The following is a 25,256-nucleotide window of genomic DNA, read 5'->3' as shown; positions in this document are numbered from 1 at the left end:
TAGAGTAGCCTAATCCAAACCTCCTTTCCCCTAGCAAACATCCAGCACCAGCTACCACACCTGGGAAGCTCACTTTGCCTAGGCAGCAGTTCCCAAACATCAACTTGCTTGAAGTGAAGTTGGGTTGTTGGGGTTGGGGTTTTGCCCCTTTTTTTCCCCTCCCCTTTTCTTTTTCTTTTCAGTGGTAAAAAGGCTGCTTTCAGGTGACCAATAATTTTCTTCTGGTCACCTTTAGTTTTCCTTCCTCCAGAAAAAAAAAAGGAAATGATACAAATCAAAAAGGAGAAGGGGGGGGGAGGGGGGGGAACTCTTTCCAAAGTCTTTACTTAGCCTCCATAAATTTGTCCCAACCTGCAGTCACTTTGGGGTTGAAGTAAGACAAAGCAGAATTTCAGGCATCAGAATATAAATCCAATTCTCTTTCCCTGCCAGGATTGTCCTCGGAGAGCAATTTCAAGGTCACCAAAGAATGGGTCAGACCCTCCAAAGTCTTTATTCAGCTTTATTTAGTGATTAGCTTGACCTGGCTGAGGGTTTTTGCCTGTGAGCCGCCGTGAGGATGAGCACAAAGCCTTTGAGGAATGGTTTGCTGAAGACCTTGTTGGGGGGCTTAAGGGTCGAGGCCATCAGGTCAAACAGCACCGACCTCAGATGGTTGCGTTACAAACCTAGGGACCAACCTTTCCCCACGTGTTCCGAGCTTGCTCCTGAAAGTCTGGGGGAGGGTGGGGGAGGGACAAGGAAATAAATGAGCTCCCCACCTTTCAATGACTCCAAACGAGGGAATAAAAAGCATTTCAGAAGCCCTCAATTTCTCAAGAGGTCCAAAAGTGCCTTATTTTCATCAGCCCTGGCAGTTCTGACAGGTGCCAAGAGGACAAATCTCACCCCCAGTCATTTCTATTCATGATGATCGCAGCTCAGCTGCCTGCAAAGAAAAAGATGAGTTCAGGGTTGGGGTTGGGGTTGGTTTGTGTTTGGGGTTTGGGCTGTTGTTTATTTTTTTGCCTTCATGGAAGGAACAATAAACCATCAAAAAACAAGACAGGAGGATTTGGAGATGGTTTGCAACGCTTCCAGCTCCTGAACGTCAAGGGTTTGGCTCTGCAAAACGGATTTCCCCCAGCACCACCATTTAAAAATGCTAATAAAGAAATAAAGATAGGGAAGTGAATAGAAAGTAAATTAAAATATCATTAAATTAATTTAAAGGATAATGAAAGAATAATCAAAGTAAGCAGAGAATCTTAGACTGGGTTGGGTTGGAAGGGATCAGCCAGCTCCGACCCCACCTGAGCACGGGCAGGGCCAAAATGAAGAGAGGGCAACTTAAGGACGCTGAAAGATGAATCCAAATTGAAATGCTAAGAAAAATAAGAGTAGGGAAATAATGCCAAGGCAAAAAATAGTGATGAGAAGCATGGAAATGCGAAAATAATAGTAAGGTAGTATTAAAATAGTACTAAACCAGTACTAAAATCGTACTGAAATCGTACTAAAATAGAACTAAAATCACACTCAAGTAATAGCAAAGTGATGATAAGAATAATGATGTAAAAAGAAGATACTAATAAATAAGAATGAAAATGCTAGAAATAATGAAGGTGATGATAGTCAAACACTGCTAAAATGCTAAAGATGAGGAGAACACCATGGAAAAAAAGAATGAAAGGTAATTAAAGAATAGTAATGACCCTCAAAGAATACTCATGGAGTCATTATAAAATGATCAAAACAGCGACCAAATGGCAATGTACATTAGGAACAAAGTGGCAAAAAATAACAGCCATGCTCTGCAAAAAATCGTGGGGTAAATAAAGTAAAATAAATAAGAAAAGACAAAGAAAATAATTATTAAAAATAAAACTATTTTTAAAAGAAACTAAAAATAAATCAAAATAAATCAACATTAATTAAAATCATTGCCAAACACTAAGAATTGTTACAAATAAACAAACTCCCCCCCCCAAAAAAAATAACAACAAAAAATAATAACCCTGATGATACTCAGGCAACGCCCAAATCACGCTGAAAGAATGGCTAATCAAATAACTAATAAGAAAATGATAGCCAAAGGGTAATAGGAATAATTAAGTAACAATTAAAACAAATTAATAATCATTAGAAAGGATGTTGACACCACGAGGATTAATTCATTCGTTACAAAAAGCCTTTGCCCTCTTCAGCCCCCTTCCCCTCCTCTCCCAAGCCTTGCTGGTCACTCGCTGGCAGCCAAGTTGGGTGAGTAAAGATTTACTGCAGCCGAGCAGCTCTGCCTCTGTTTCGCAGGGACTCGCAGCTCCAGCCTCGGCCCCCCCCCCCCCCCATCTCTCCTCCCCCCCGCCCCAGCTCCCAGCACCCCTTGAAGAACAGATGTCCTAGGGACCTGGAACCATTCATCCTGAGCAGAGTTTGGGGGGTCAGTCCCGTAGGAGCCTCCAGCCAAGAGGGTTCTCCAATTGGCATGAGAAATCTCCTTTTTCTGATGAGCCAGAGAATGGTCTCCAAAAGGAGGATTGCTGTGAGCAAAAGAGGCTAATTTGCTACACTACTGGATGTGGCTGGGGACAGGCGGCGGGGGGGGGGGGGGGAGAGGGAGGGCAGGGGGGTGGGTGGGGGGGGAATGGAAGGAGGATGGAAAAAGAAGGAAGGGTGGAATTTTATTCCACCCAGTTACAGACTCAGTGTTCGAACCTGCTCCCAGTTCTTCATCAGCATGAAAAATGACAACTGGAAGGAGATTTTTCTCTGTCAGCGGCGTAAATGTGCGATTACAGCTGTTCATATTTTCACTCTAATGAAGGGTTGCACATTTAAATGGGGAGATTTATTAGGGATTGGAGTGGGGAGCCCTGCTCCATGCAAAACTGGTTAACTGGTGTCGAAAATGCTGCTTGTTTATTTGGCCTCAATTAGCATTTTCCTTCCCCACCCCCCCCACCCCCCTCCTCTTTTTTTTTAATAATAATGCAAAAAGAAAACAACAAAAAGAAAAATTAAAGGAGAAGGAGAAAAGAAGAAAGGAAATAATTAAATGAGGATTTCTTTCACATCAGAGCAGGTTAAAGTGGAATGGTGATTGGAAAGCTAAAAGAATAGGGAAGAAAATATTCAATGAAAAATAATAGGGATAGGAAAATGGGGGGGAAAAAAGGAAAAATAAAGAAAAAAAAATTAAAAAATTATAACTATAAAATAAATTATAAATAATAAATGAAAATAATAAAAATAATGAATGAAAAATAGTAAATGAAAAAAATAAATAAAAATAAGAAATGGAAAAAATAAAAATGGAAAAAAATGGGAAAAAATAAATGGAAAAAAAAATAAATTAAAAAAGAAATTGAAAAAATAAATGGAAAAAAAAAGAAGAAATGGAAAAAAAAGAAATGGATAAAAAGAAGAAATAAAAAAATGGAAAAAAAAATAAAAAAAGAATAAATGGAAAAAAATAAATTAAAAAAATGGAAAAAAGAAATCAAAAAAAATGGGAAAAAGAAGAAGTGGGGAAAAAGAAGAAATGGGGAAAAGAAGAAATGGGGAAAAGAAGAAATGGGGAAAAGAAGAAATGGGGAAAAGAAGAAATGGGGAAAAGAAGAAATGGGGAAAAGAAGAAAAGGGAAAAAGAAGAAAAGGGGAAAAAGAAGAAAAGGAAAAAAATGGGAAAAAAAGACATGGAAAAAAGAAATTTAAAAAAATAAATAAAAAAAAGAAATGGAAAAAACCGAAAAAAAAAAGAAATGGAAAAAAGAAATTGAAAAAAGAATAAATGGAAAAAAAAGAAATAAAAAAAAAAATTAAAATGGAAAAAAAAAGAAATTGGGAAAAAAAGAAATTGGGAAAAAAATGGGAAAAAAGAAATGGGAAAAAAAGAATTGGGGAAAAAAAGAAATTAAAAAAATGGGGAAAAAGAAATGGGAAAAAAAGAAATAAAAGAAATGAAAAAAGAAATGAGGAAAAATAAATGAAAAAAATGCGAAAAAAAATAAATGGAAAAAAAGAATGGGAAAAAAAGAATGGGAAAAAAAGAAATAGGAAAAAAGAAATAGGAAAAAAAGGAAAAAGAATAAAAAATAAATGGGGAAAAAAGAAGGGGAAAAATAAATGGGGAGAAAAGAAATGGGGGTAAAAAGAAATGGGGGAAAGAAGAGGAATGGGAAAAAAAATTAAAGAAATTAAAAATAAGAAAGAAATTAAAAAATAGAAAGACATGAAAAAGAAGAAATGAAAAAGAAGAAATGAAAAAGAAGAAATGAAAAAGAAGAAATGAAAAAGAAGAAATTATAAAAATACATTAATATAATAAATGATTAAATAATAAATGATAAAATAAATGCAAAAATAAAGGGGGAAATAACGACTTTTTAAAACTTTTAAACTATTTAATGAATCACTGCAGAATTTCACAGCCAGCACCTTTGAAAACAAATAAATAAATAAAAATAAGAAGTGACCAAGTGCTGACATAAAGCAATAACTTTGCAAGCAAGAAGCGAGTAATTAAATACATGATGGCATCGTTTCCCAATCAGGCACTTCTCACATAGACCATAAAACCGAATAAAATGGAACTTAAGAAGTCGTTAAAAAGCGAAATAAAATAATCAAAATAATCAAAATGCAAAATGTTTTCAAATAACTAATTAAATCATCAAATAATTATAAATTAGATCACCTTCAACGAAGATAAATTTTTGATTAATCATTGAAAGTGATAAAAAATAAGCAGATGCTGAAGTGAAATCATTCACTGAGGCACTAAAAAGAAGTATTAATAGCGAGAGATTTGGGGGGGGGGGTTAACTGAGAAATGATAAAATAGCAAAATGATTAAAATCCAACATGCTGAAGGAACTAAAAGCTAAAGGAACTAAAAGCTCAAAGAACTAAAAGCTCAAAGAACTAAAAGCTCAAAGACCTAAGTGCTAAAACAGCAAAATGCTAAAGTAACAAAAGAGCAAACTGAGGAAATAATAAGCTGACAAACTAATAAAATAGTGAGCTAATAAATCAAAATGGCAAAATGCTAAAGTGCTGCTGCGCTGCTGCTGAAAACTAATACAATAATACAAAGAAGGGAAGGGTGAAAAATCAAAGGAGAAAAAGGTGAAAATCAAAGGAGAAAAATAAGAGAAATAAAATAAGCAGAGAAGAAGAGAAGAGAAATGAAATAATGAATGGTAAAAGAAGGGGGGAGGAAGAGAAGAAATAATAAGTAATGGAATAAGCAAAAAAATAAGAGGAAGAGAGGAGAAATAAAATAATAAATAATGAAATAAGCAAAAGGAAAAAGAGGTAAATAAAATAATAAACAATGGAATAGGGAAAAAGAAAATAAGATAAACAAAATAATAAATAATGGAAGAGGAAAAAAAAAGGGTAAATAAAATAATAAATAATTAAATAGGGGGAAAAGGAAAGAAGGGAAATAAAACAAGAAACGATGAAATGGGAAAAAAAGGAAATAAGATCAAATAATGAAATAAAAAGACAAAACAAGGAGATAATTAAATAAGAAAAAAATTAATAATAAATTAATAAACTAATAATTAATAAATTAATAAACGAATGAGATAATTAAAAAAGAATGGGGGGGGGGGGAATAAAACTTAAGTAACAAAAGCCTCAACTAACAAACTAAAAACTCCATTTCCATGCCAACGACTTGCTGTTTCTTCGGAAGAAACCGACGAGCACACCCCCTCGGCTCCCCGCCCCCCAAGTTTAAAGGGGGGAAAAAAGGGCACCAGGAGGTCTAAAGAGATGAAACGGGCGGGGGGGGGCGCAAAACAAACTACGCCAACGCCAAAACCTCATCGCTGAGCATCGTTCCCCATCCCACTCTCCATTCCCTCCAGGGTTGGGGGTTTGGGGCGGGGATGGAGGGGGGGGTGGCGGGGGGGGTGGGTTGTTGCTCGCTGCCGAGAAACCGCGGCCGCGGCTGGGTTCATAAACAGGTTGAAATGATGGAGTTGATTGCGAGCAACATCGAGCCGGCAACTAAATAACTCTGTTGCCATCTCGCTCCCCGCGGCAAGACGGATGCTAAACTTGACCTGCCGCTGGTACTATCCCAGGGCCATTTTTTATCGCCCTTGGCCGGTCCAATCCTTCCCCCCCCACCCCCAACCCTCCCCCCCCCCCCCTCCCCGCTCCGCCGCCCCCCGGCTTCGGTGCAGCGCTGGGTAAATGCCTGTGCGTGGTCAGGTCAGCAGCGGGCGCGGGTGAAACTCCGTTCACATTTGCATACAGGCGGGCTCCTGACAATGAAGCCCCATCTGTTCCCGTCAGCGAGTACAAATCGAGTGTCACCCGACCGGCTGCAAACGACGAGCGGCGCGGCCATTAGCGGGAGGAACGCTTAAGGCTCAGGTTACGGATATGGAACTGCTGATTTGGGTTTAAATACCTGATAACTGAAAGAGAAGGGTTGTTGGGTGGTGTTTTTTTTTTGGTGGTGGTGTGGGTTTTTTTTTTCCTTGCTTTCTTATTGCTGGCGAACAAAAGGGTTTGAACCTTGAACTGAGAGGGAAGACTCGGATGAGAGACACCCCAAAGGCTTTCTAGGGTGAGGTGTCCCTGCCCGTGGCAGGGAGGGGTTGCAGTTAGTTGGTGTCTCTTCCAACCCTAACAATTCTATGATTCAAGGTAGCCATGGAAAAGGGTTGTTAGAGTTGGGGCTTTTTGGCTGGGGAGGAAGGAAACAAAAGATAAAGCCCCTAGGAACAAACAAACAAACAAACCAACCCCAAGTAAAAATAAAAACAGTCAGAAAAAAGCAACCTTCCAAAAAAGAAACTACAACAAACCCACCCAAAATAAACCCCAGGGGGGGAAAAGAAAACCCAACAAAATCCATAAACCAAACACAGTCACCCCCTCCACCCCCCAAAATAAAGCCACTGCAAAAACAAGCAAACAGAAAACAACTGAACCCAACCCCCCCAAAAAACCACCCAAACTAAACCCACTGCAAAACCAAACCAACCCAAACCCTAAACCCCAACTCCCCCCAAAACCACCCAAACTAAACCCACTGCAAAACCAAACCAACCCAAACCCTAAACCCCAGCCCCCCCAGAACAGCCAAACTAAACCCACTGCAAAACCAAACCAAACAAGCCCAGAAATAAGCAGCCCCTAAAAAAACCCAACCCCCAAAACCCCACAACCCCCCCCCAAACAAAAGACAACCCCAAAACCCAAGCAAATTAACCCAGGAATAAACAGCCCCCCAAAAATCCCAATCCCAAAGATCCAACCAAAACCCAATCCCCCCCCCCCCCCCCCAAATAGCCCCTAGAACCTAACAGAAAGCAGAGACAGCCAACAAAGATCAAATGCAAAGGGGGGAAAAAGGAGCAACCCCCCCAAAAATCACCAAACCCAAACCCCAACCCCTCCTGAAATGTCCCCAAACAGCTCCCAGTGGTGACATCAAATTTCTACAGGCTGGGGGCTGCAGGAGAAGGAAGCAAAGGCTTCAGTGGTGTCTATAGAAGGTGAGCCCTGAACTTTGGGTGCCCTCTGAGGTCATTCAGATCCTTGGGATGTTGTCCCCTTGAACTTCTACTCAGTTTTGCTAGGGTGGAAATCTGTGCAGCTTGGGTTCAGCAGAGGTGAAGCTCTGCCCTCCTCATCACCCCTCCCCAGCCCCAGCTCTGCTCACCAGCCCATCGCTGCTGCTCACGCCAAGCAAGCATGGGTCAGGACCTGTGGCACTGTGCCACTGTGTCCTCCTCTGTGGTGTGTCCCCAAAGCCAGCCACCAATGTGGTCAGTGCTATGTGGTCGCCAAGGGCAGCAGGATTGCAGACCAAGTTCACAGGGAGCTTGGCTGACCATGCTGGGATGGTTGGAGGTTGCCATGGTTGGAGGTTACCATGGTTGGAGGCTGCCCCCCATATCTCTGTCTGATTTAGAGGCTTCCTGAGGAACTGCTCTGGGACCTTTCCCCTTCCAGCAAGGAGAGCACTAAACTTCTGCAGTTTACTTCCAAGATGAGGTCAAATGAGGTCATTGTGTGCTCAGGAGCAGCCTCCTGTGTCCCAGTTAAGTCACTAGCAAAAAAATAGCAGTGAGGCTCAAAACCCATCCAAGCAGACCAACATGATCACCACTACCACAGAACAGTTTAGGTTGGAAGGGACTTTAAAGACCATCTAGTTCCAACCTCCTGCCATGGGCAGGGACACATCCCTCTAGACCAGGCTGCTCAGCCATGAAGCCCTCCTTGTTTCCACAGAGTAAAGAGGACCTCAAGCACAGCCAAGTCCTCCTGCAGAGCCACCTCTGAGTATCTGCTCCAAACTCTCTGGGCTCAAACTTTGGCGCTGCACATTCACAGCCCAGCCACGGCCAAGGCAGGGTGGAGGCCTGGAGTAGGGCTCCAGCCTCCCAGAACTGGTTCACTGATCAGATTTGACAGGTTGGAGCAGATGATCCTTTGGTTCTCTGTGATATTTGGTGTCCCAGTCAAGATCATTACCAATGTCACCGAACAATGCTGTGAGGAAGAGGATGAAGACCTCAACTCATAACTATTAGCCCACCTGCACATGCAACTTAAATCAACCACCTACAAAGGTGGCCAGGACAGTTTTTTTTCTTCTGCCCTTTTCTTCCAGGTCCACAAACATCCCAGCACTTCCCAGCTGGGCTGCAGGGAAACCAGCTCCAGCCTGCCATCGGTCCAGAAAACCCAGCAGCATGGAGAGAAGCTGCAAATTTACTGGGAGGGAGGAAAACCACTCCAGAAGCATGAAGGGGAACGCAGTTTTATTCCACCAGAGAAGCCAAAGTCTTATTCGATCCCCCCAAGAAGGGCAGGTCCAAGAACACCCCAGCATCTCCAGGAGGGGCCCTCCAGCAAACCAGAAGACCCAGCAGCATGGAGAGAAGCTGCAAATTTACTGGGAGGGAGGAAAACCACTCCAGAAGCATGAAGGGGAACACATTCAGAAAAGGCCAAATCCTGTTCAACCCCCCCCAAGAAAAGGGCAGGTCCAAGAACACCACCCCAACAGCTCCAAGATGGAAACCAGCTCCAGTCCTCCATCAAACCACCACACTCAGTAGCTGCAAATATCCTGGGAGGAAACCAAAAGAAGCATGAAGGGGAACACACTTTTATTCCACTAGAGAAGCCAAAGTCGTATTCGATCCCCCCCAAGAAGGGCAGGTCCAAGAACACCCCAGCATCTCCAGGGTGGGCTACAAGGAAGCCCTCCAGCAAACCAGAAGACCCAGCAGCATGGAGAGAAGCTGCCCATTTCCTGGGAGGAAACCAAATCATTTCAGAAGCATGAAGGGGAACACACTTTTATTCCACCAGAGAAGCCCAACTCCTGCTCAACCCCCAACCCCCCTCAAGGAGGATATCTTTTTCTCCACACTTCACCTCCCAGCTGCCTTCCCCAGCCCTCAAAACAAGTTCCCAGGAACAAAGTGAGGATTTGCATATCACAGGCAAGTCCCTTCTCAGGATGTCTCTCTCCCAATTTGCATGCAAGGTGGCTGCCTGCCTGCAGCAGCTCCGAAGTGGCTTGGGGGGGGTGGTGGGGGGGAGGTTGGAAACACCACCACCACACAAACAAGGACCCCCAACCTATTACCCAAGGCGAGCAAACCCTCTTCAAGACCTGCCACTGGGTTTAATTCCACTTGTCCTACAGGGATATGATCCCTAAGAAAAGAGAAAGCAACTCATCTGCTAGAAATATTGGCTGCTTGGGGAGGGGGAAGGGGGTTGGAGGGGGTGGGGTGGGGCAGGGTTTGGTGTGTGGGTTGGGGTTGGGGTTTTTCCCCCCCTCTGTTGTTGTTAGGATTGAACAGGAACTGAACCTTGAACTTCATTTACCCTTTGAACTCGTTACCTTTAAACAAAATTCCCCCCTATGCTTCCAACCCCCCTCTCTCTCTCTCTCTTTCTCTCCCCCCACTCTCCCCTCCCTCCCTCCCCAACCTCTTCAAACAAATTTCATCACAATTACAGTCCCTTCCACTTCGTTTAAAGATATATAATCATTGACTTGACCTAATTACCTGGTGCAGGCCTTTCTCTACAAGGTGAAAGCCATATTGGTGTGAACAGAAGCTGACCCCTGGATTCTTGATACCCCAATTTTATTCTAATTATTGTATAGGAGGTTTTCAATCTTCCTCTGTCCTTTTATATTCCCTCTCCCCTCCACCCTCCCACCCCCCTTCCCTCACCCAGTTGCTATTTGGTTGTCAGTGATGCCCTTTGGGTTGTGAAGCTGCCTGGAGACAAGCTGCAAAATACATCTTGTGTTGAAAAGCCAAAGAGGATTTGGGGTTGGGGTTTTTTTTTCCTTCCCTTCTAGCTCCCCCATTCAAATAGGCAACCAGGAGATTCAGCTCTGCAAAAGGCAGCCAAGCACACATGGTTTGGGGGACCCCATGGTTTGGGGAGCAGCCTCAGACCCCCATCTCACAGCCCTCCCCACCCTGGGTTCTTTTGCTGGCGTGGCTTAAAAGCTTTGTGCTGCCAGGAAAGAGGAATTCTGCCATGGAGATGGAGATCAGGGGTTCCTGGAAGGCCAGGGCAAGGTGGTTGCATGGAGAACTAAACACAAAGCACTGGGTAAGGGGGCTGGGTGGCCCCAGAGTCCCTCCAAATCCAGGTAAGGAGCACCTCAAATTACAAGCCAGAGTGGTGAACCCAGAACTCACCTGCACAGCACACTGCTGAAGTTTTCACCTCCCAATTCATCCCCCCAAAGTTTGAGGGTGCTGGGTTGATCCTAGCCTGACACTACATCTAACACCTGGTGTCCTGAAGTCAAATCACTTCATGCTCCTCTAACATCACCTCTCTTGTCATCCTTTACCTCATCTCTGTGCCTGGTCAGGGTGAAAGGTCTTCAGGGCTGTGTACCCTGGTGCAAAACAGGTTCGGTCCTGGGCTTTGGACCCTAAACCATCACTGCAATAAGAATTAAGTCAGCTTCCAGAAGACCAGGATAAGACTGCTTGCAGGAGGTTGAGGTTTACTTTGGAACCTTGACCTTCTTTGAGGACACTTTTGCCTCTCCTAAACTCCAATTAAGTTGTAATGAGAGGATGGAACTCTCTCCACCGATGTCATCAGCCTGCTCATTTCCGAGATGGGGAAAGGTTTCAATTACTTCTGCAAGTCAAGATATTGTCCTCTCCTTCTTGCAAGCCAATGAGAGAAATCTAACCAAGGCAGCTCCAACATTAATAAAGAGTCAGAGCAATTGGCAGGCAGGGTCACTGCCAAATGGAACCTCCAGAACCTTCTCATTTGTCTTGGGCAATTGGAAAATAATTAGCAAGTGCAGAAAGGGTTCAATGCCTAAGAGTAAACAAAGGGAAAAGGGTTCCTCTAAGTCATGGTCCCATGGCTTAGGGCAAAGCATTTGCTCATCCAAGGTGAGCATCACCACCACCACCATCATCACCACCATCCTCCATGGCAAATTAGCTTCCAGGGCTGGTCAGGAAGAGAAGGGAAAAGAGGAGGGGAGGTGTGGAACGGTCAACCCAGAGGTGCTCTTTGCATTCGAATCTCTTCCTGCTCCTTTTATTTCCCCCCTTTATTTTCTTTCTTTTTTAATTCTTTTCTTTCCTTGTTGTGTTTTTTTTCCCCCCCTCCTGAATTTTCTAAGCACCACAACAAAAGGAGGAGCAGAAGCAGAAGGAGCCAGCTCCAAGCTGTGCAGATAGGTGGTGCGCAAAGCTCGGCTCTGTCAGGGAGGGAAGAGGACCATTTGTTATGGTCTCTTGGTGAGAGAAAGGCCATGCTCAGATGCCCTGGAGCTCCACTGTAATAAATAGACACTGAAGATTAAAGGAGCAAATCCTACCACCTGCCCCATGCCTGAACCCACAGATTTAGCATATTGGGGTACCCAAGAGGGATGGAGGCTTTGTAGGCAGCGGAGCTATAGCCGTTTTATGGCTGTTCCTGCAACCTCGGGGCTTGTGCCGGTGCCCCTGGCTCAGACAGCTCAGCTCCCCTGCTGATCCCTGAATTCAGGGGCTTGAACGGGAAGACCAAGGGGGGGAGGGGAGGCAAGCGGTGCCCTTCCCAGTCGCCAAGCCTACCCCAGCCATCATGGGATCCGACCGAGGAAGCAAAACCCCAAAGTCACCGCGATCTGCACTATTGTCCTGCTCCTCCTCCCAGAGGTCTTTGATCAGCAGCAAGTTTGCATATCAAAGAAAAGAAGGAAAAGGGAAGATTCAAATGCTGATGTTGGCTGGCTTCACTTTCCCTTGGTAGGCCTGGTTAGATTCCCATCGTAAAACTTTGTGTGTTTTTCAGCCTCCTTGCTCTCCCCTCTCTGTTTGTTGTGTGGTTTGGATTAAAAGTGGCTTTGCAAGACCTTAAATAGAAACCTGAAGCCTTCCTGAGCAACTCATCCCACCTGAAATTAAAGAGGAAAAATGTGTGGGTTTGGATTTAATTTCCTCCCTCCCCATCTAAATTTCTCCCAGACCTGGAAGGACAGGATGGGATCCCAAATTTCTCCTTGCTCCAACAGAATAATTGCACCTGATAGATCTTGCTCCAGTAGAGCTACCAGATCCAGGCAGACAAAAGGCAGAGTTTCCAGATCCAGGCAGACAAAAGGCAGAGTTTCCAGATCCAGGCAGACAGACAGACAAAAAGCAGAGTTTCCACCTCCAAATGCAAACAAAGCAACTTCCAACCAGACTTGGCCAAAAAAAAGCCAGGTGGAAAGTCCATCTTAAGTGAGGTGTCACCACCCTGACATCCTCTAGGTGACAAAAGTGGCTAAAAGTTGGCAGTGAAGATTTCTCACCTCCTTGGGAGATGCCAGTGAAGCTTGAGGGAGCCAAAGTCGTGCTCTGCTCCTTGATGGCTGTAGAGATTACTCAGGTGGCCATGGGCTTCCAAGACTGGAGCTAGGACAAGGGTGTGAGCATGGAAAGGAGCAGACCAAGGTACCCATTCATCTTTCTGTACTTCTGAAGTTGTGTTTTTCTTCCCACCAGCCTGGTGAGGCATTGGAACAGGTTGTCCAGAGAAGCTGTGGAGGCTCCAGCACTGGAAGTGGTCAAAGCCACGTTGCCTCGAGCCTTGAGCAACCTGCTCTAGCGTGAGAGGTGTCCCTACCCATAGCAGGGGGTTGGAACTGGATGATCTTTGAGGTCCCTTCCAGCACAAACCATTCTGTGATCCTGTAATCTCTGCTTGCATGAATTATGATCAAGTTCTCAAACTTTCTCCCCAGTTGGCCTTTCTTTCTAATCATGAGAAATACAGAGAGGAAAAGCAGCAAAGGTAGCAGCAAAGTTTAAAAACACAGCAGCAAGGTGAAGCTGAAAGGTGCTCTGACAAATCTACCATCATAAAATCAGAGAATCATAGGATGCATTGGGTTGGAAGGGACCTCTAAAGGTTATCCAGTCCAATACCCTGCCCCCCCGCCCCCTGCAGTCAGCAGGGACATCCTCCACTAGATCAGGTTGCTCAGAGCCTGACCTTGAATATGTGCAGGCATGAGGCCTCAATCACCTCCCTGGGCAACCTGTTGCAGTGTTCCACCACCCTCATGGTGCAGAACCTGTTCCTCACATCCAGTCTAAATCTGCTCTTCTCTCATTTCAAACCATTGCCCCTTGTCCTGTCCCTGCAGACCTTTGCAAACAGCCCCTCTGGAGCCTTCTTGTAGCCCCTCCAAGGTCCTGGAATGCTGCTCTATGGACCTCTCAGAGCCTTCTCCTCTCCAGGCTGAGCAACCCCAGCTCCCTCAGCCTGTCCTTGTAGCAGAGGTGTTCCAACCCCCTGATCATTTTCATGGCCCTCCTCTGGATCTACTCCATCAGGTCCTCGTCCTTGCTGTGTTGAGGGAACAGAGGGAAAAAAACAGAAGCAGAGAATTGCCAGGGTTGGAAGGGAACTCAAGGATCAGCCAGTTCCAACCCCCCTGCCATGGGCACAGACACCTCACACTACAGCAGCTTGCTCACAGCCACATCCAGCCTGGCCTTAAAAGCCTCCAGGGATGAGGCTTCCACCACCTCCCTGGGCAACCTGTGCCAGTCTCTCACAAAAGAAAAGAAAACCAAATCAAAAAGAGCCTAAATCTCTTTATGAGCACCCAGGCTCTCGTTGCCTTCTTAGCAACAAGCAACCCTGGGGGTTTGTGGAGATGAAATCACCTTAGGCACACAAGGGTCAAGCTGCAGAATGAGCAGAGGAAAGGGGAGAGTGGAAGGTGCAATATATCTGCAGACTTTACTGAGCCTTTGATGTGGTGGCACAGCAAATCTCACTGAAGAGAAGGGGGGTGGGGGGGAAAGAAAGGAAGAAAGACAAGGGGGGAGAGGGGGGAGAGTGTAAAAAAATAAATTAATTTAACCTCAGCTTGGATAGAAGCAATCATCACAGCCTGAAAATTGGCCCAAGGGCCACAGACAAAAGCTGGTGATAAATGGCTTGGTGTCACGTGGAGGAGAAGTGTCTGTGTTGGGGTACTGCAGGGTATTAGTCCCCGTTTTTATCTAAGGCAAGTAAACAGTCCATTAATTCAGGGAGCAGGAAGATACTAAATTAGGTGGTAATGCAAATATCAAGTGAGGAAGCAGAGGAAATAATAAGTAGGGGACACAGAGAGGTTAGGAATAGGGAGAGGAGGAGAAAATGAGATTCATCCCACAATAGGAGCAAGGAGAACAACAAAAAAGGCATCCAGAGCACATCCGGCACCAGGGAATGCTATGGAGTGGAAAAAGAAGGGAGGGAAAAAGGGAGAAGATGAGAATTTGCAATGTAATTGAGGATCTCCAAGTGAAACTGGGCAAGGGGGTGGGGGGTGGGGAGCTGAGATGTCAGCTGCTCTGTCAGATCCCCTGGGGTGTTGGTGCTCAGGGTGCAGCGGTGGCCCTGGCAGAGTTAGTGGTTGGAGTTGATCACAGAATGGCTCAGGTTGGAAGGGAGCTTAGAGATCATCTGCTTCAACCTCCCTGCCACGGACAGGGACACCTCTCAACTGGACTTGGCTGCTCAAGGCTTCATCCCACCTGGCCTTGAATGCCTCCAGGGAGAAGGCAGCCACAGTCTCCCTGGGCAGCCTGGGCCAGAGTCTCACCATCCCTATACTGAAGAATTTCTTCCTCAGCTCCAGCCTAACCCTGCTCTCCCCCAGCTCCAAACCATTCCCCCTTGGCCTATCTCAAGACACCCTCATGAATGTGCTGCCCAGGGAGGTGGTGGAGTCACCATTGCTGGAGGTGTTCAAGAGGGGATTGGACGTGGCACTTGGAGCCATGGTTTAGTCATGAGGTCTGTGCTGCTGGGTTGGACTTGATGATCTTTGAGATCTCTTCCAATCTTGGTGATTCTCTGATTCTGTGAAAAGTCCCTCTGCAGCCTTCCTGGAGTTTCCCTTCAGGCACTGGAAGGCAGCTCTAAGGTCCCCCTGGAGTCTTCTCTTTTCCAGGCTGAACACCCCCAGCTCCCTCAGCCTGTCCTCACAGCAGAGCTGCCCCAGCCCTTGGACCATCTTAGGTCTTTTCCCACCAGAGTGACTCTGTGATTCTCTTTAGTGAGCATCATCTGGTAAACGTGGCAGGGTGCAGAGAGAGGAGAGGAGGCAGGACAACAGGAGGCTTACTCCAGCAATGATGAAACATCAGCACAGACCAAACCCCCAGCACTGGATTTAGCCCAAAATCTTGGCAACTCACACCTAATCCACTGACCACATGAAGGATGTGCACAGGAACAGGATGGAAACCATTTCCCTCCCAGGTCAGAGGCAAAGGATCTCTGTACTTTATTCCAGGCTCCCTGGAATAATTAAGTCTGCTTTGAAGGCTTAGGATATGAATGAAGTTTAAGGAAGCAGAAATCAGGGCAGGCTTGAAAGCTCCACCGAGCCTCTTGTAGATGCCCACAGCCTTTGGGGGACAGCAGAGTCCTGTCTTTTTAGATAACCAAAAGTGGTTAAAACAGAGAGAGAAGTCAGGGGAGGTGGAGAGCATCACCCTAAATATCTCTGTTCAAAGATTGACACCAACTGCCTGCCTGCTCCAAATCTTCAAGGAGAGTTCCTCCCTATCGTGCATGTCCTCTCCACACACCTCATGCATCAGGTGTTTATCAGGGAAGACAGAGTGCTTCCAGGATTTGGAAGGAGTTCAGAGAGTAAAGGGAGCTTCACTCCACTAAATTTTGTCCTCCCTTGTGTTTTGTGACTTCTTCACCCACTGCTAGAGCAACCCCTCCAAGGTATCTCTTCTGGCAGGCTCTCGTTGCCCTCAACGTCAGACTGTCTCAGCACTCAGTGCCTTTGCCCCAGGTACCATCAGTTTAAAGCTAAAATAAACTTCCCCTTTCTTCCCCCAAATTCCAGCATTTTGGTTAAGGCTTTGATCCTCTTCAGAGCGATGCCAGACCGCTTTTGCTCCCAGCAGATGGCCAAATCTCATCACTAAACACAAAATGCTTCTTGGGGCCAGAGAACCCAAGCAAGGTGTTGGGAGCTCCAAGGCTTCAAGCTGTGACTGCCACTTACACCACAGGCTCTTCACCTGGACCTGGCTCAAGCCACTGGATCTCCACATGAGCCTCAGCTCCATGAGATTTACTCAGCACGGTGGTGGTTGGAAAGGGACCTCTGGATATCATCCAGCCCAAACCCCTGCTCCAGCAGGGCACCCACAGCAGCTTGCCCAGGAGCACAATGGCCAGGGGGGGTTGGAAGCTCTCCACACAAGGAGACTCCACAACCTCTCTGGGCAGCCTGCTCCAGGCCTTCAGCACCCTCACACCAAACAACTTTCTCCTGTTCAGGTGGAGCCTCCTGGGTTCCAGTTTGTGCCCCTAGTCCTGAGGCACCACTGGGAAGAGTCCAGCCCTAAACCTCTCACCCTTTAGCTCTTGCTGAGCATCGACAAGATGCCTCCTGCTAAGATTCCCCACTCCATGGCTGACTCTTCCTGTAAAGCCAAGCTAATGCTCTCCTCCTGCTACTCCTACTAAGCTCTCTGGGACTTACCCAGGCAAGGCAGCCACGGCCTGTTTCTCCCAACTCTACCCAAATGCCAGCAGCATCTTTGTGCTGCTTCACTGCTGGGAAGGTGCCAGGGAGAGGAGAACTTGGTTAAAATGCCCAGCTGCAGAGACACAGCCCTGGGCAATGAGATGTTTCCTGGGATTGATCTGTCTGCCAGAGCGTTTGTTCAAGCAGAGGCTGAGGGTGGATGGAGGAAGAGCAACGATTCACCCATTCCAAACAGCAGCTCCCACTTTAAACCTATGAGTGCAGGGCACAGGGGGGGGGGTGGTGGTGGAGGAGGGAAATAGGGGTGAAGCTTTGTAACCAAATAAAGAGAGCTGGGAGCTCAATAACAGGCATTATCCTATGGCAAAGATTTTGTTATTGTTGAGTACTGATTCCTTTATCTCTTGGAGACAATCAACCTTCAGCCAGAGGAGGCTAACCTTAAAACCCCATAACTCAATTTTACATAGTGTTAAAGTTTGGGGGGATATTTGTCAGCCCTGGAGCTGATACAATCAGTCTGGAGGACCCTAGAACAAAGAGCAGTGGGTGAAGAGCATGTCACCTCCACACACATTCGTTTCCTTGATGAACAAGGAGCTATTAGTTGGCCAGAAAGCATTATCAGGGTGAAGGATGATGCTGATTGTTTCAGCTGCTCTTCCCATGACACTGTGGATTAGAAGAAGTCCCCACTGTTTGCTCAGCCTCCCCCCTACCCTTCCACCCAGGTACATGTCCCTTCCCCACAGCCCCCAAATCAATCTGGGTGCCCAATCTCTTTCAACCTGCCACATCTCTCTCTGAGGGTTCAACAATAAAAGTTTAACTTGTTTTAAGAAGTAGTTCATCACCTTAAGCCTTAAACAAAGCTACTCTCTAAAATCCACACACAGACACACACCACACGCACACAAAGCCTCGGTGCAAAATGACACTGACAGAAGATCCAGGGTGGCCTCTTTGCAAACCTACCAGCAGGTACAACAGCTCTGGGATGAAGTTCTGCTTGGCTCTTAATATTTAAAGGAGACATTAAAGAAAAGGGAGAAGGGAAAAAAGAAAGGGGGGGGGTGGGGGGAGAGGAGGAGGAGGAAGGAGAGTGGGGGGGAAATAGGTTTTTCTTCTTCCCTCCAGTTGTCCTTTAATGCCTTTCACTTCACAATTTATTATAAGCAGTCTTTAAATTAAATTCTTCAGGACAGTGGCTTTATTTTTGCACACAGTGATTTTCAGCCCTACAGAACCTGAGTAATAATTTAATGTATTCCCTGTGGCTCCCATTGAATCACACATGGAAGCAGATGCTTAAGTTAGAATGAAGTCAGGAGTAGGGAGCAGAATGAAGTCAGGAGCTTTTTATTGCTGTCCACATCATTTCTCTCAGCTGGGAATTTGGTATTTTCAAAGACTTGTTAGTGTTTCCAGATTGATCCTGCAAGAGGTGGCTACCAGCAGCATCACTCCCACCAGCAGTTCCAGCCAGGTGAGCAGACAACGCTCTGCCCACGTTGGTGGGACGAAGCCCTTTTCACTCAGAGCACATTATAAGCAGGATCTTTGCACAGAAAACATTATAAGAAGGGTCTGGAGGTGCTGGAATGTGTCCAAAGGAGAGGCACGAGGATGATCAGAGGCCTGGAGCACCTCTCCCCTGGAGACAGACTGAGGGAGTTGGGGTCGTGCAGTCTGGAGAGGAGAAGGCTCCAAGGAGACCTAATTGTGGCCTTCCAGTATCTGAAAGGGGGCTCCAAGAAAGCTGGGGAGGGACTTTTGAAGGGGTCAGGGAGTGCTAGGACTGGGGGGGGATAGAGCAAAACTAGAAGTGGGGAGATTCAGATTGGATGTTAGGAAGAAATTCTTCCCCATGAAGGTGAAGAGCTCCACTGTAACCCCACTACCAGTGCCAAGCTCATGATCCCCTGTCACTTCCACAAGGGTGAACTTCCTTTTCCCAAGTCCAAGTCAAATCCTTGGTCCCAGCTGAGAGCTTTTGGTATCCTGAGGCAGCTTCTGCACAGCCACAAGTCTGACCTAAGACTGGCACCTCCTCTGCCACGCTGCCCAACCACTGCTCCTGAGCATCCCAACCCTCTGAGCATCCCTCCTAGGGAGGAAACCCACACAGGTCAGCCAGGAGAGACTCTGCTGCCTGTTAGTTTAGGAACTAAACTAGAAGAGATGCTGTAATCCAGTTCCACCCCAACACTTGCATAACTAACATCCCCTGCATATTGATCCCTTCTGCTGGGGAGCCACTAAAATGTTTATGCCTGGAATTTACATCCTCATGAATGGACCAAAAAGGCTTTTAAGGAGGCAGGTGTGGAAGTTATATCCCAATCCCCCCCCCTCCCTCCCCTGCATTGATAATTCACTTGTGTTTGACATGAGGAACAAGCAATTCACCACCAGAGGAAGCTCCATCCTTGCTTCCTGACAGCTGCCACAGCACCCAGGACATCAGCTCCAAGGTGTCCACATCCTGGTCCCCTCTCACCCTCACTGCAATAATCTGCAGGCTGAGGGCAAATCCTCCACTGCAATTAATTGGATCAGCAGCCAAAGCCCCTCGTTCTCACACCAGCTAGCTGCTGTTAAGTTAGAGAAAGAAACCCAACCACCACCTTGCTGTTTAAAGCTGTCCTCTAGGTATGGAAAATAAATCTGTTCAGCTGATCCTGCACTTGGAGAGCAGTAGGGTGAAAAACAAAACAACAACCACCAACTTCAGTTGTGCTTTTCCCTGTTGGCAAACAGCAAAGGCTCCAAGGAGACCTTCTTGTGGCCTTCCAGGATCTGCAGGGGGCTGCAAGAAACCCTGGGAGGGATTTTTTTAGGTAGTGATAGGACTGGGGAGGGGGAATGGAACAAAACTAGAAAGGGGGAGATTCAGGTTGGATGCTAGGAAGAAGTTGTTCCTCAGGAGGGTGGTGAGAGCCTGGCCCAGGCTGCCCAGGGAGGTGGTGGAAGCCTCATGCCTGGAGGTGTTTGCAGCCAGGCTGGAGGTGGCTGTGAGCAACCTGCTGTGGTGTGAGGTGTCTGTACCCATGGCAGGGTGGTTGGAACTGGCTGATCCTTGAGCTCCCTTCCAACCCTGACAATTCTATGCTTGGGTATTTTTTTTGCTTTAAAAAAGCTGCTTGAATAAGTGATCTGAGTTTCAGTCATAACTCCTCTCTGGGGCCCCCATCAAACCTCTGAGGTTTCCCACCACATGTTTCATAACATTTGGGGTTTGGGTTTTTTTTTGCCTTTTCAAGGAAAGACATCAGGAGCTCAGCTTTTCACAATAAGCAAACAAACAGCCCAGTGGTTGGGGTTAAAAAAAAACCCAAACCAACCAAACCACCAAACCTCTTTTCCAAGCCACAAACCCAGGAGTGCAGCACCCAAAGACCAATTCACCCACACGTTCTGATCTGGTTTTGGAGCTGGGGTTTGAACCCTTGAGGCTGAATGCCCTCAAGTGCTAATAAGCACTGTGGAATTGCTTCCCCAGTTAGGATGTGGGAGCTTAAGGGATAAGCTGGACCAAAACCTTGAGTCACAGTCTCACAGTATCGCTTAGGTTGGAAAGGACCTCGAGGATCATCGAGTCCAACCTATCAACACAGACCCCATGACTAGACCATGGCACCAAGTGCCACGTCCAATCTCCCCTTGAACACCTCCAGGGTCGATGACTCAACCACCTCCCTGGGCAGCCCGTTCCAATGACGAATGACTCGCTTGGTGAAGAACTTCCTCCTCACCTCGAGTCTAAACCTCCCCTGGCGCAGCTTGAGACTGTGTCCTCTTGTTCTGGTGCTGGTTGCCTGGGAGAAGAGACCAACCCCCACCTGGCTACAACCACCTTTCAGGTAGTTGTAGAGGGCAATGAGGTCACCCCTGAGCCTCCTCTTCTCCAGGCTAAACAACCCCAGCTCCCTCAGCCTCTCCTCACAGGGCTGTGCTCCAGACCCCTCCCCAGCCTCGTTGCCCCTCTCTGGACACCTTCAAGTGTCTCAATGTCCTTCTAAAACTGTGGGGCCCAGAACTGGACACAGGACTCAAGGTGCGGCCTAACCAAAGCAGAGTCCAGGGGTACAATGACTTCCCTGCTCCTGCTGGCCACACTATTCCTAATGCAGGCCAGGATGCTATTGGCCCTCCTGGCCACCTGGGCACACTGCTGGCTCATGTTCAGGCAGCTGTCAATCAGCACCCCCAGGTCCCTCTCTGCCTGGCAGCTCTCAGCCACTCTGACCCCAGCCTGTAGCTCTGCCTGGGATTGCCGTAGCCAAAGTGCAGCCCCTGGCACTTGGACCTGTTGAATGCCATCCCATTGGACTCTGCCCATCTGTCCAGTTGGTCGAGGTCCCTCTGCAGAGCCTTTCTACCCTCTAACTGACTAACATCTGCCCCCAACTTTGTGTCATCTGCAAACTTGCTGATGACTGAGTCCTGTGTCCAATTCTGGGCTCCTCAGTTTAGGAAAGATGTTGAGATGCTGGAAGGTGTCCAGAGAAGGGCAACAAAGCTGAGGAAGGGTTTGAAGCACAGCCCTGTGAGGAAAGGCTGAGGGAGCTGGGGTTGCTTAGCCTGGTGAAGAGAAGGCTCAGGGGAGCAACCCCCACCTGGCTACAACCTTCCTTCAGGTAGTTGTAGACAGCAAGAAGGTCTCCCCTGAGCCTCCTCTTCTCCAAGCTAAGCAACCCCAGCTTTTGACCCAAAAGCATGAGAAGACATTTATGGATGTGGGGGAGGCCAAGATGATGGCTTCTAGCAGTATGTCAGAAGAAAAGGTAAAGCTTTCAGCTCCAGCATGAGAGGCATTTCCACTCATCTGTGGGCCTTTGGGCTTGACTGTCTGTGTATTTTTCTCCCTCCCCCTCCATCTTCATGATTTTATGATTAAGGTTTGATCTCCACAGCTGATCTGACTTGCAGACACTCAGACACTCCTTCGGTTGTGTTTTATTTCATGCACTTTGTTTCTACCCCTGAAATCCAGCAGCGTTTGGGCTCCTCCAGGGCTTTGGCACAAGGCTGGGAGTCCCAAGCTTGACTCCCTGTCCCCCTGCACCAGCCACTCAGGACCTGAGCACTGGTGTTTACCCCAGTGTGGAGGCCAGCAGGCCGTCGTGGCAGGGATATGGAGGGCAAAGCACTGCTGTCAGTTTTGGGTGGGAAAAGCAGAAATCTGCTGTTATTCCATCCACACCTAGGCTGCCTTTGAGCCCACGCTGAGCTGCTCACATTTCTCCAGCAGGAGGAGGAAGAAACAGGCAGAAAAAAAATCTGCTTTGCATATTGGGGTTTGGAGAGCGGTTGGGGGGCGCTTGGGGCTGTTTGGTGGTTGGGGTTTAAAAGAAATGCAATTTAAAGAGCAAACAGGCCCCGAGCGCGGACGAGCGCCGAGCTGAGGAGGCGGCGACGCCGCCCTACGCCACACGGGGGCGCTGCAGAACTCCGCTGCCGCTTGCGCGCTCCGGCGGCGGCCGGCGGTCACGCCCCGGCCACGCCCCTCCCCGCTAAACTCCGCCCCCTGGCGCCGACGGACACTCCCCCGGCAGCCACCCACCGACACCCTGTGCCCACGGACAGCCCCACCCGCGCTCACCCACCCCCTCCTGCACCCACGGACACCCCCCGCCCGGCACCCACCCACTGCAGCCTGCACCCACGGACACCCCGCCCGGCACCCACCCACTGCAGCCTGCAGCCACCCACTGCAGCCTGCACCCACGGACACCCCCCGCCCGGCACCCACCCACTGCAGCCTGCACCCACGGACACCCCCCGCCCGGCACCCACCCACTGCAGCCTGCACCCACGGACACCCCCCGCCCGGCACCCACCCACTGCAGCCTGCACCCACGGACACCCCCCGCCCGGCACCCACCCACTGCAGCCTGCACCCACCCATTGCAGCCTGTACCCACGGACACCCCCCGCCCGGCACCCACCCACTGCAGCCTGCACCCACGGACACCCCCCGCCCGGCACCCACCCACTGCAGCCTGCACCCACGGACAACCCCTCCCGGCACCCACCCACTGCAGCCTGCACCCACCCACTGCAGCCTGCACCCACGGACAACCCCTCCCGGCACCCACCCACTGCAGCCTGCACCCACGGACAACCCCTCCCGGCAACCACCCACTGCAGCCTGCACCCACGGACACCCCTCCCGGCACCCACTGCAGCCTAGGAGGCTGAGGGAAGACCTTGCTCTCTCCAACTCCCTGAAGGGAGGTTGTAGCCAGGAGGGGGTTGGTCTCTTCTCCCAGGCAAGCAGCACCAGAACAAGAGGACACAGTCTCAAGCTGTGCCAGGGGAAGTTCAAGCTGGGTGTTAGGAAGAAGTTCTTCACAGTAAGAGAGATTGGCCCTGGGGGTGTGCTGCCCAGGGAGGTGGTGGAGTCACCATCACTGGAGGTGTTCAGGAAGAGACTGGATGGGGTGCTTGGTGCCATGGTTTAGTTGATTAGATGGTGCTGGATGATCTCAAAGGTCTCTTCCAAGCTGGTTAATTCTATCCTATCCTATCCTATCCTATCCTATCCTATCCTATCCTATCCTATCCTATCCTATCCTATCCTATCCTATCCTATCCTATCCTAATTCAAGACATTTTACCTCTTTGCAGTTTCTAACCTCCCCCCAAAAGGTTTCAGTCTCACGTTGCATTTGTCTCCCCCTCATCCCTAAGCCACTGAGGATCCTGGGAGACAAAAGCCATTTTTCATCACCTTTTTCTGAAGGCAAAGGGCAGTTCTCTTTCTCTTTTGCTTTGCTAAAGGGCTTGCTCTTAAGATACTCAGAGCCTGCACCACGCAGAACTGAACGAGCTCTGAAGTGTGCTTGGCCAAAGTTCTCCTCTGACATGATGGAAAGATCTTGGAAGTCAGAGGCAAGATTTCTTACCCTGGAGACCATGCCTAACACAACCCATAAAGTACACTGCTGTCACTGGTGAGTTATGTTCCCTTCCACGTGCTAAGGGATACCCGTGTGATAGAGAAGAAAATATATTGGCACTTCCCTTGTGGTACAGCAGGAGAGCTGAGAGCCTGGTGCAGGGGCAGAAGCCACAGCAGTCCTCCCCCTCCTCCCCCCCAGCTCCTTGTCATCTCACCACGAGACCGAGTGAATCACTTGGATCCTGGCTCAGCATCCCTCCAGCAGGAGATGGATGCTCTGCAATGATCCCAGAATCCCAGCATGGGATTGGGGATGGAAGGGATCTCTGGAGATCACTCAGTTCAACCTCCCTGCTAAAGCAGGGCAGCCACAGCAGCTTGCCCAGGAGCACAATGGCCAGAGGGGGATGGAGGCTCTCCAGGGAAGGAGACTGCATAGCTTGGTGACCCCACCATAAGATGGGCATGGAACAGCTGGGGCAGGTCCAGAGGGGGCCACAAGGATGATCAGAAGGCTGGAGAACCTCCCCTAAAGGGACAGGCTGAGAGAATTGGGATTGTTCAGCCTGGAGAAGAGAAGGCTCCAGGGAGACCTTAAAGCAGCCTTCCGGTGCCTGAAGGGGGCCTACAAGGGCTTGCAGTGATAGGATGAGGGGGAGTGGATTGAAGCTTCAAGAGGGGAGATTAGGAAGAAATTCTTTCCAGTGAGGGTGGGGAGACACTGGAACAGGCTGCCCAGGGAGGCTGTGGCTGCCTCCTCCCTGGAGGGTGTTCAAGGGCAGGTTGGATGAGGCCTTGAGCAGCGTGGGCTGGTGGGAGGTGTCCCTGCCCATGGCAAGGGGTTGGAACTGGATGATCTTTGGAGTCTCTTCCAACCCAAACCATCCTATGAAACCTCTCTGTCCAGCCTGCTCTGGTGCCTGCAGAATAGAATAAACCAGGTTGGAAGAGACCTTCAAGATCATGGAGTCCAACCTCTCACCCAGCACCATCTGATCAACTCAACCATGGCACCAAGCAGCCCATCCAGGCTCTTCCTGAACACCTCCAGTGATGGTGACTCCACCACCTCCCTGGGCAGCACATCCCAAGGGCCAATCTCTCTTTCTGGGGAAGGAATTTCTCCTCACCTCCAGCCTGAACCTCCCCTGGCACAGCTTGAGACTGTGTCCTCTTGTTCTGGTGCTGCTTGCCTGGGAGAAGAGACCAACCCCCTCCTGGCTATAACCTCCCCTCGGGGAGTTGGAGAGAGCAAGAAGGTCTCCCCTGAGCCTCCTCTTCTGCAGGCTAAGCAACCCCAGCTCCCTCAGCCTCTCCTCCCAGGGC

At 48.4% G+C, this 25,256-nt stretch overlaps 1 protein-coding gene across 2 annotated transcripts in view; it reads right to left on the bottom strand.

Moving 5' to 3' along the window:
* Positions 1-625: 625 nt before the first annotated feature.
* The window catches only part of LOC137455502 (src kinase-associated phosphoprotein 1-like), a 71,945-nt gene continuing 47,314 nt past the window's right edge, over positions 626-25,256 (bottom strand). For both annotated transcript variants that reach the window (XM_068166391.1, XM_068166390.1), the window contains exon 5: positions 626-928. In XM_068166391.1, coding sequence (XP_068022492.1) covers positions 921-928 — 8 coding nt within the window. In that variant the 3' untranslated portion in view covers positions 626-920. The remainder of the gene's footprint in view (positions 929-25,256) is intronic.

This window comes from Melanerpes formicivorus, unplaced genomic scaffold (assembly GCF_026170545.1).
Source record: "Melanerpes formicivorus ecotype bairdi unplaced genomic scaffold, bMelFor1.0.p_v2 SCAF_100, whole genome shotgun sequence".
NCBI classification, from domain to species: domain Eukaryota; kingdom Metazoa; phylum Chordata; class Aves; order Piciformes; family Picidae; genus Melanerpes; species Melanerpes formicivorus.
This window is presented reverse-complemented; position numbering and strand designations above follow the sequence as displayed.